This window comes from Marmota flaviventris, chromosome 8 (assembly GCF_047511675.1).
Source record: "Marmota flaviventris isolate mMarFla1 chromosome 8, mMarFla1.hap1, whole genome shotgun sequence".
In the NCBI taxonomy this organism is placed as follows: domain Eukaryota; kingdom Metazoa; phylum Chordata; class Mammalia; order Rodentia; family Sciuridae; genus Marmota; species Marmota flaviventris.
In genome coordinates, this window is record NC_092505.1 from 105,049,441 (window position 1) to 105,060,424 (window position 10,984).

The 10,984-nt window shown below is 47.8% G+C and overlaps 1 protein-coding gene across 1 annotated transcript; it reads left to right on the top strand.

Annotated features, from left to right (window-relative positions):
* Positions 1–780: 780 nt before the first annotated feature.
* Positions 781–10,595, top strand: LOC114091385 (palmitoyltransferase ZDHHC19-like). Its single transcript, XM_027933859.2, has 7 exons — positions 781–818; positions 1,173–1,313; positions 1,805–1,931; positions 2,682–2,865; positions 3,308–3,405; positions 8,937–9,329; positions 10,275–10,595. Exons 1-6 carry the CDS (start codon positions 781–783, stop codon positions 9,024–9,026), a joined length of 678 nt encoding a protein of 225 aa, XP_027789660.1. The 3' UTR covers positions 9,027–9,329; positions 10,275–10,595.
* The last annotated feature ends 389 nt before the right edge of the window (positions 10,596–10,984 follow it).

Consider the following 10,984-nt stretch of genomic DNA (forward strand, 5'->3'; position numbering starts at 1 on the left):
CTGTCTTTTCCTTTTCTGGGTGCAGATATTTATTCTGCCATTTTTTCCAGGCATTTAGTTTGATGGGATGCTGTTTTAGCAAGAATTGTTTTGCCCCAGTGATGAATATCCCTTGGCCAAATGGGATGTACTGTCAGATCTTAAAAGGGGAGATTATTCCTGTCCCCAGCTCATAAACTGACAGTGCTGGAACCTACTACCACAGTCTTTGTGGCCAGCAGCCTCAGGGACAAGAGGGGCTGACAGGCAGAACAGAGGCCAGTTTTCTACAGCCCAGAAAGCTTTTCTGGGATTTTTTTTTCCAGTTTAGGGCTAGTGTCCTTGACCCACAGTGAGATGATCTGTGGCTGCCTGGGGCCAGGCTGCAAAACCGTGCTGGGAGTGCCAGTGCTGGATTTAAGTCTTTTTTAAGCTCTTTCTTCTGGTGTCCTGCTACCCTTGCACATCAGAGGCAGTGCCTTTTGGCACCTTCACATTTGTTCCTCATGGTTCATACCCCTTATAATGAAACTGCATAAACGCCTGTACACACAGAATCTGTTTCATATACTTTAACCCTGACAGACCAATTTTAACATTAAGATTGTACAGTAGTCCAGAAAAAAAAAATCATTCAAAAGCCAGATTGTATTAGAGTAAACCCTCTTTTTCATAGAGAGGCTATACCTATAAGAGACCCATGCAGCCAATATCTCTCTGCTCAAGAGACTTCTGGTAAGATCAATGTACCTTGGCCCATTTCTTAAAAGAGGCAATAACAGATACAAACAAAACAAAAACATGACAATCAGAGGGAATTCTCAAGTCACAGCTGATAGGTAGGAATCTTTAAAACAGATAGACCAGATAGGGGAAAATCCCATGTTCCCAAATAGGTTGGTTTCATAGTTTAGCTATTGTGAATTGAGCTGCTATGAATATTGATGTGGCTGCATCACTGTAGTATGCTGCTTTTAAATCCTTTGGGTATAAACCAAGGAGTGGAATAGCTGGATCAAATGGTGGTTCCATTCCAAGTTTTCTGAGAAATCTCCATACTGCTTTCCACAGTGGTTGCACCAATTTTGATCTCTCCTTAAGGTCTGTAAGTCTGTCCTCAGGTGACCCAGGCCTCAGGGGAGCTCCATGTTGCCCCAGAGTTGAACTGAGTGTGGCTCTGGTTTTGGATGCAGATTGCTTACCCTGAATGGGGAATGGGGCTTTACCATGGTTACTGGGTGCTTGTTTCTGGTCACTTTCTGCAGCCTGGTTTCCCTGAACTTTTCTGATCCTGGCATCCTGTATCAAGGTAAGGCCTCAGACCCCTGGGAGAAGTAGGTGGCACCCCAAGGGCTGATGCCTACAGGGGTGATTTCTAAAGTGCTAACCCCACCTATGGCTCAGAATCCCTTCTTTCCATGTCATCATTACTTAGGCCCTGGCACTTCATTTTCCAGCCACTGAGGCAAGAAGAAACAGAATCCTGGAGGGTTTCTAGTTACTTCAGAAGGGAGGACCAGGCAAGCTGGCAAGAGGGGCCAGCAGTCTCTTCCAAACCACACGGTTTATTTTTCCTCCTGCTATTTCACACATAACTTCAAATACTAATCACTATTCCAAAGGGGGAGCTCTATAGAGAGCTCTTATGGCTGGAAACCCCCTTTTCTTTGACTGCCAGCCCTTTGGAGTGGTCATCTTACTCTACAAGGACTAGGATTCCCCTACCCACCTCCTCCCCATCCTTCTTGTTGCCCAGTGATGCTGATCAGGGCAGCCCCATGATGGAAGGGCCTCTTACCACTGCCCAAACTTTTTCCCATGCCAGGCTCCCTGAGGCAGCATATGTGCCCTGGATATATCAAAGGGCCTTTCAAATGCCCTGGTGTCCCCATTGCTCCTTCCACTGCCCACCCAGGACCTTCCACTGTGGATGTTGTAACATCTGTGAGGAGGTGAGTACTCCTCCTCCCTCTCCACTCACCAACCCATCACAGGGCATCTGGCCAGGACCAGGAGGCTCAAAGTATAAGTGGGCCAGGGGTAGGCATGAGACCATCTTCCCAGACTGTCAAAAGTGGCTCCCAGCCCCTCTTGGTCACTTAAATCTGCTATTGCCTCTCTGCACCTGACCTGAGAGGCTGGCCCTGTTTGCACAGGTGCTGACATGCAAAGGGCAGAGTCAGGGGGAGGAAAGACAGCGCCTGTCCCACTCCTGACTTGCTGATACTAGATACCCAAACTCTTAGTCCAGCTGCTGCCCTGTTCTGGGGATCTTTGCCTGTCTTCATCTGGGTGTCCAAGTTGGAGTGTTTCCTGGATTCTGAGTGCTCTTCTCTCATGTATACACACTGCACAGGTTTCCAAGTGCAAAAAGCTGGCTGGGCCAGGGAAATCTTTTCATCTTTATCCAGTATCTGAGAAAATAGAGACCCAGAGTTATTCTATATCCTCCTACAAGTGACACGAGGCAGGTCTTGTCTATAAAGACCTCACTCATGCACATTACCTGATAAAGCTATAGAGTCCTAACTGTGCTCTAACAATGGAAAGTGCCAGGTTGTCCCTGAGATGGAACCCTCTTGTAGAGCAGGTGGCCTAGAGGGCAGTGTTGTGGAAGGCCCAAGTATTGGGAGGGGGGGTGGGGGGGGGAGTGGGTGGGTATGGATGCCAGATAGACTCTCCAGGCTTGTCCTCTCTGCTAGGAGTTTGACCACCACTGTAGGTGGGTGAACAAGTGCGAGGGGCGTAGTAACATCCAGCTCTTCCTGCTGCTGCTCATGTCCCCTTGCCTGTACCTGGGTGCCCTGCTGGTGATGTGCACCATCTTCCTTGTGAGCACCAGTGAGATGCCATTTTCCTTGGACAAGGCCATGGCATATCCATACAGTCTCAAGGAGAGTCTTCTCATTGTTCCTACAGTGGGAACAGCACGGGTTGTGGGGAGAGAGGGGTAGAGAGCTAAGGGGTGAGGTAACTGAGGGCTGGACTGATGTGGGCGGGGCTAGAGGGAAAAGCCCTTTGGAAGGACCTGTCAAGGACATGTTGAAGGTGAGTGGTGTCGGGGAGACAGGCCGAGTTGGATGCACTGTCTAGTTGAGAATCTAGCGGGGCCACAGAGAGGGGTAATCAAGGTAGAAAAGGGACAGGCAGGAGGATAGCGTGGTGGACTGAGGTTTCCCTTGGGTGTACTGGATCAACAGTCCAGTTCAGGGAGGAAGAGTAAGTGGGCGGGGCCACATGGGGCAGGCGCAGGGAGGACGGAGTTGGGTCAGGACACAGGACCAGTGAGCCAGCAGCTTGGCTTCTTAGCCTGCTCACAGCTTCATAGTGGCTGTCCCGGCCACAGGCGCCCTGTTGCCACTCACTTTGGGACTGCTGATCCAGGCTGTAGCAATGAGCACCGCCACGCGCTCCTATGAAGGCCAGGTAAGTGGGGCCCAGTGCATGTGCTGGGATACCCGACTGTGCAGAGGCATCTTGCACCTCTGCCACCTGTGCTTTCTCCACTGCCCTTGGCCTTGATGTTGGGTGCCTCATTAGTCCTTCCAGACCCATCTCTTAAGATGCAGCTCAGATCTCTCCTCCCCCTGGAGCTCGCTGGTCATTCTCCCTCCTGGGTGCTTTGCTTCCAGAGCGTACTGTGTGCTGGGCTGCGTGTTATTTGAGAGATGGGTATAGAGGTGAGTAAGTACATCCTGCGCTTGTGTTGATAAGCAACCTGAGATCAGAATAACACCCGCAGACACCCAGGCACATTCTGAGAGGGACAGTTCTGAGTGGTGTAGCACACTGGAAGAAACTGAGAGTTTGGTGAGGCCTGCGTTGTAGAATAGGACATGTCACTCCTACACGTCCTGGTGTGATTGTGGAGAGGCCAGAGGACAGGAGGGCATTGCCTGTGAGAGGCACACCTGTGCAAAAAGGCATAGAAACCCAGAAAGTAGAATGTTAAGGGAATGATGAGGATATGGCTCTAATTCAAGCATGAGGTGGCATAAGCAATGAAGGTAACCCCATGGAGGGGTCAAGATTTAAAAGGCCCAGAAAGTCAAGCATGGAATTTAGTTGGTATGAAGTAAAAACCTGGGAGCCATGGTAGGATTTTTTTTTAATTCATTTATTGAAGAATAATTTACACACAGTGATATTCACTTTTTTTTTTTTTTTGTCTGTGGTTAAGGATTCTGACCAATGGATACCATCCTGCACTCTCCACCATGATCAAGGTTAAACCAGTTTCATTACCTCAGAAAATCCTTTCATCATCTTCTGTTGTCAAGTTCTTTCCTTATGTCCTTCTGGTTTTTCTTTTTCCAGAATCAAGTATAAATGGATTCTTTGCCTTTTTAATCTGGTTTCATTCATTTAGTACAGCACATTTGAGATTCATCCTTGTGTGGTTCCCATCAGTAGTTTATTTCCTTTTACTGCTGTGTAGTATTGTATGGAGGCCCTACAGATTATTTATACATTCACCAATTAAAGGATTATTCATTGTATCTAGTTTTTCTCAGGGTTTTTGTTTTGTTTGTACCAGGGATTGAATACAGGGGCGCTTAATCACTGAGATACATCCCCAGTTCCCCATGCCCCTTTCAGTTTTTCTTTAACTTTTTTTTTTTTTTTCTTTTTGAGTCAGGGTCTCATTAAGTTGCTTAGGGCCTCACTAAGTTGCTAAGGCTGGCTTTGAACTTGCAATTCTCCAGCCTCGGCCTCCTGACCTGCTAGCATTCAGGCATGGGCCACTGTGCCTAGCTAGTTTTTCACAGTTATAAATAAAACTGCTACAGACATTGGTGTACAGGCATGTGAACATTAAGTTTTCTTTTCTGTTGGGTAAATTCTTAAGGGTGGCATTGCTGAGTCACTTTTCCTATAAAGTGTGGAACTTTATAGGATATTTCCAAATTTGTCTTCCAAAACCATTCCTAATTTCTACCAGCAATACATGAGAATTCCAATTGCTCCACATCCTCACCGACATTTGACACTGTCATCTGTTATTTTGTTTTCTCTTTTCATTGTAGCCTAATAAATGAGTAGTGGCATCTCATTAAGGCTCCAGGTTGTGTTTTCCTAATGAGTAATGATGTTGAGCATATTTGCATGTCTTTTGGGCCATGGGTATGTCTTTGGTAAAGTGTTTGCTTCAATCTTTTGCCCATTTAAAAAAAATGGCTTGTTTCCTTACTAAGTTTTAAGAGTTCTTTATACTGGATTCAGATTATGTTTTGTGAATCTTTTCTTACAATCTATGGCTTGTTACCTCATTTTCTTCTTAGCATCTCAGTGTTGTTGTTTCTCCAGTACTGGGGATTGAATCGGGGTGCTCTACCACTGAGCGTTGTTGTTCATTCTACGTGGAAAATTATGTGATAAACAGTTTCATTACCTTCTTTCCAATCCCAATTGCCCTGGGATTCCTTTAGTATGACAATCACTTGGCTAAAGGCTCTTTCAGGAAGACTGGTGGGCAGCATCAATGGGGGAGGGGGAAGCTGCAGACCCTGAGACAGCTGAACAGACAGAGGAGCCTCTCTGCTCATCACCTCCCATCCTTTTAGTCACCACCCCACCACTGCCATATCTGGTGCCCCTCCCACCTGTGACTCCTGTGCTTGGCCCTTATCCATCAGCCCTGTGGTCTGCCTGTCTTCTCCTCTCTCCAGCTTCACTCCATCATTGAGTTTGCCTGGCAGCCTTTTCCCTTCCTCCATCCTGTGGTTCTTCCAGCCCCAGGTCACGCCATAGGCCATTGTCCTTCTTCCTCTGCTCAGAATAAGGCCCTCCACGTCCAGGATCCCCAGTCTCAGGGGACCTAAATGTGGTCTGCCCTCTGGGATTCACCAGACAGGGCTTCTTTCCATTACTTGTCATTCCCTCCCTACTCCGTTCCTCCCTGCAACTTCTCCTGGAGCCACTTGCTTGGTAGTTGGTAGCAAGGACTCTAGAGCCAGACCACATAAGTCCAAATCACAGCTCTACAACACACCAGCAGGGAGACCTGGGCTATGCTACTTAACCACCTGGGCCCTGAGTTTCCCTACTGGTAGAAGAGGGAAATGTGGGTTAATTCACAAAAAATACATAGAACAGTGGCTGGTACCAGAAAGTGCCCTATGTGCTGTTGTTACTATTACTACCATTTCTTCCCATAGTCATGTACACATTTGTGTTCCTCATCTTAAAAGCCAAGTCCCGCCCTCAGTGTTCCAAGCCTCCACTCCACCTGTTGTACCCTCTGTGCCTTATTCCATGAAAGAGTTGACCATGCTCAAGAGCTATAACCCTTTACTTCCTGGCCCCTGTCAGCTCAGCTGCAGCCCTTGCCTTTGCTGTCATGATGATGCTCTCAACAAGCCCAAAGCCAGCAGACAGTTTTCAGGCTACTCTTTCTGGACTAAACACAGCCTCTGAAACTGGAAGTAGCTGAAATAGCCCTCTTGCATGCTTAACACTTAATTCTCTCGGCTTCTCCTCTGCATGTACCTGGGTGCTATGAGCTGCATTGCCTACTCTTTTCCCATGATACCCTCTTTTTTTGCTACCCTGGCCACTCCACACAGTGCTCAGGGCCTTGTGTTGCTGCAGGCCTCACGACCCTAAAAGTAGGCTGGCCATACTCTTTGCAGTGTGCTTTCAACCCCCAGTGCAATGACAAGACTTTATCTTTTTGCTAATTGAATCCAGGAGCACTTTAACACTGAGCTATATCCCCAGTCCTTTCTATTTTTTATTTTAAAACAGGGTCTCACTAAATTGCTAAGGCTGGTCTTGAACTTGCCTTCCTCCTGCCTCCCAAGTCTCTATGATTTCAGATGTGTTCCACTATGCCCGGCTTGACTGAGGCATCTTTGATGCCCTGAAATATTTCTGGCTGGGGCTGTATCTGAGTGGTAGAGTGTGTGCTTAGCATGTGCAAGACCCTGGGTTCTTCAGTCCTCAGCACACAAAGAAAAGAAATCTGAATAAAGAAGGGAAACAACAACAACAACAAAAGAATCATTTGTGGATAGAAGGAAATAGAGAAAGGAATAGAAATAAGCCTGAAGCCCTGATCCCCCTGGCATAAGAGGAAGAAGGAAAGGCAGCAGGAAGTTGGGCAGAAGATGAGGCAAGAAGAAGATGCCATTTAATTTTGGTCCTGTGGAATGTGAGGGTGTTTGAGACACAGAACTGGAGCCAGAACCCCAGGAGTGGAGCTAGTGAGAGAAGCTGATCTGGGTGCTTCAGAGCTACTGGATCCTATTTGTGTCTGACAGGATTCCATGTGGGGAAAGGATTCAAATTTACTGCTCAGTTCTTAAAAATTTATTCATTATAATTCCTTTAAGGATTTTCCATACCAGATGTGCAATCAACATTTTCTATACTTTATAACACCTAATCAAAAATTCTTTCTCCAAATTTAAAAATTCTGCATTTTTTTAATGCTCTGCTGTTAATTACTTGATTTTTTTCTGGTACTAGGGATTGAACCCAGGGGTGTTTTACCACTGAAGCTGCATACCCAATCCTTTACTGCTTTGTGTATTGAAGTGTCGCCATACACGACTAAACAAGTCAGGGTCACTCCAAGTGAATTTGGGGAATAAATAAAGACACAGATGCAGAAAAGTACCTTTTCTTTGGGTACAGTGACTGCTCTTCAACTGCAGCTCCCACAAGAGGGGCAAGGCAGGCACGAAAGAGAGTGAGGAGCACGAGTTGAACCCCTTTATTGGGGAGAAGCCATTCAAATGAGGCAAGGGGTAGGATTACTTACTGCACTCCTAATGTGAGTGTATGGCTGTGAGTGTAACTTAACCCCCTGTGGGTGATGCCTACACCTGGAGCCACGCCTCATTACCCGAGTGGGGTAACGCCCAAATTAGGACCTGGTATTGCCATGACAGGCTGAAACAATAATTGGTCAGAACCTGGTGTATCAGGACTTAAAGGCATCTGCATCCAGGGCAGCTCCTGACACTGAGGGCCTTCAGCCCAGATTTTCCTGTGCCATATGATTGTTGACTAGGAAATATGATTGGGCATCCCCTCTGCTACTACCCTCCCTGATAGTGAAATTTAATGAAGGCACATTTTTAGAAGAAAATGAGAGGTGGGAAAGTGAATTAATTGGGAGTGGGTGTCTTTGGAGCAGTTGTGAAGTAGCATAAGGAAGATATTATATGGTATCTAGAAGGAGGACATGGGGAGACATGTGTGGCCAGTGCAGACAGGACAGGCATGCTACAAAAGGAGGTACAAGGTGATGAGGGAGCCCTGAGAAGGCAGGATCTTGCCCCAGGCCTACGCAGACAAGATATGCTGTGTTCCCCTATGTGTAGTGAGCTGGCTGCAAAATACAGCGAAAAATCATATGCCAGAAATAATTTTGAAATGCGAGAGCAGGACGGCTCTGTGACCTTAAGGGTCCTGCATCCACACTGGAAGGAGAGAGAGAGTGAGCCCACGTTTTTATTTGTATGTGGAGGATACACAAAGGCTTCTCCATACAATATTCTTCACCAAATAAGGCAGGGGGTGGGCTGTCCAAGCCCTGTGGGTGGAGCTACAGAGCAGCCTCTAAAGCCAAGGGAAGACTGAGGTCACATGCTTTGCATAATAAGCCAAAAATAGCTTGCAATGCCAGACCAAAATCTCTTTGGCTTCAAGGCTGAGTAGAGGCTATGCAAATAGCTCAGTGGTGGCCCCCTACAGCAGGAGGGGTGGGTGCAGTGTCAGCAGTGTCTGGGGAGAGCTGATCACAACTGGGTTGAGGGAGGACACACTTCCTAGGAGCTTGAGAAGGCAGGAGGCCCAGGGTCACTCTTGGGTTTCCCTAGACTTGGAGTTTTGCTCCAAACCTGGGTTGAGTCCTGGCTAACTGGCCAACTTAGGGACAGTCATTGGGAGTTGGATGTGCCCAGTCCTGCTGGTTCTGAGCTCCTCTTCCCATCCCCATCACTCTCCAGGGACAGTTCCTTCAGAGGGACAACCCCCTAGACCAGGGCTCTGCCAGGAACTGTTACATCACCCTCTGTGCACCACTGGGACCCAAGTAAATTGGTAAACCAGAGGCTCCAGTGGTGGACCCTGGGGCTGGTGGGGTGTGGTGAAGCTGGATCCTCTTCCTTGGTCTCTTACACCAGCACCCAGGCCCTGACACTCACTGTTACTTTCCTTTGGGGTTTTCTCCAGGGCACTCTGGGAACCCCTGGGAACTGCCCTCTTCTTTCCTTTCTAGGTTCTTACCCCAAGAAATGAGGTAGAGGAGAACTGCAGCCTGGATGAGACTCCTGGATGAGAACACTGGGCTCTGTGCTTTCCAAGCTGAGGGGTGAGGGTTGTCAGGAGACCAGCCTAAGGTGGGTAGTGATTCCTTACATTTGGCCTGTTGCTCCCCAGGTACATGTCAGAAGCTGTGTGGCTCCAGAGGGAGGAGGGACTGAATGGGATCCAGTGGAGGCCCTGTGCTCCCCATGAAACTCCCCAGCACACCATCCCACAGAACTCCCTGGGCCCAACTCTAAAAGTATGGATTTTGACTCACATGGGCAGGGCCCCCCAGAGAATGGCAAGGTTGCAGCTATCTAGGAAGTGAGGAGTAGTAGGTGTGCATTGGGAAAGGGGTGTCTGTGGTTTGCACATTTGTTGGAGGAGGCCCCTGAGGTAGGGCTGGCCCTGAAGCTGAAACAATTGCAGCTCAAGGAGCAAGAAGGTGCAGGGCCCAAGTCACAGGGCTTCAGAGCACACCCAGGTGTCCCTGGATAGACAAAGAGAAAAGACTGCACTGCTAACTAGCTGGTTGGCCTTGGGCCAGTCCCTTACCTTCCTGGGCTTCAGTTTCCTTAGCTGTTAATGAGGCCTGAGACTAGTCCAGTAGTTTATAATGTTTTAAAGGAGATTTTTCTTTTTTAATTGGAAATTTTACTTGAAGTCCCATGTGAAACATATGGAGTGGAGCATCAGGAGTGCGGTGGGGTGGGTAACCCTCAATGCCCACCAAGGACCCTGTGGTGCCAGCCCTCTCCTTTGTCCTGCTTCCAGGGGTCCAGGGACTTGACTGTGAGCTGCGGGGTGAAGTTTAGGGACAGCCCCTATGCACTGACTCTGTGTTTATCTTTCCATCCGCCCAGTGCTGCAGCAGGAGGCCCCATCCCATCCAATGATGTCAGGGTTTGAGCCCCACGTGGAGGCCTCAGGCCTGAGCCCTCACTCATTTCCCTGTTGGAAGTGCTATGACCCCCCATGATTGTTTAATCTTTATAACTATTTTTAGCTGCTTTTTATGGCTGCTCTGTCTGTTCTAGGTTCAGAGAAGCGTGTTTCCTAGGGTGTGGGGAGGCTCTGAGGAGCTGGGACTAATGCCTCCTGGAAGGGAAGAACATTGCTCTCTGGAGACCCAAGCTCAGGAGCCAACACTGTCTGGCTCTTTGACATTGGGCAAGACACTCAGCATTTCTCTCATCCTTAAAATGTGGCAACAGTAATGATCACAGCAACTGACCTGGCTGGCTTCCTGGGAAGGGCTGAAGATGAGAAGATAGAAAACTCACCAGCCAGGATTATACCAAGTGCACCTCAAATGATTCCACAAAATAGAAAGGGAACTTATTTATTATTATTTTTAATTGTGTGCACATGTGTGTATTCTTTAGGATTGTGTGTATGTGTGTGTGTGTGTGTGTGTGTACGCACGCGCGTGCACGCACATGGGTGTATGGGGGGAAAGATTGTGTGTGGTAGTGGGGATCAAATCAAACACAGGGCATGATGTATGGTTGGCAAGCACTCTACCACTGAGCCACATTCCCAGCCCTTCTTTTTATTTTCAGACATGGTCTCACTAAATTGACCAAGCTGGCCTCCAACTTGTGGTCTTCCAGTCTCAGCCTCCCATATAGCCTCCCAACAGGAGTTCACTGCCATAACCTGCTTAGCATTTTCTATATGCAAGATCTTGCCATCTGCAAATAGATAGGTTTTCTTCTTTCTCAAGTGGATACTTTAAAATTTTTTT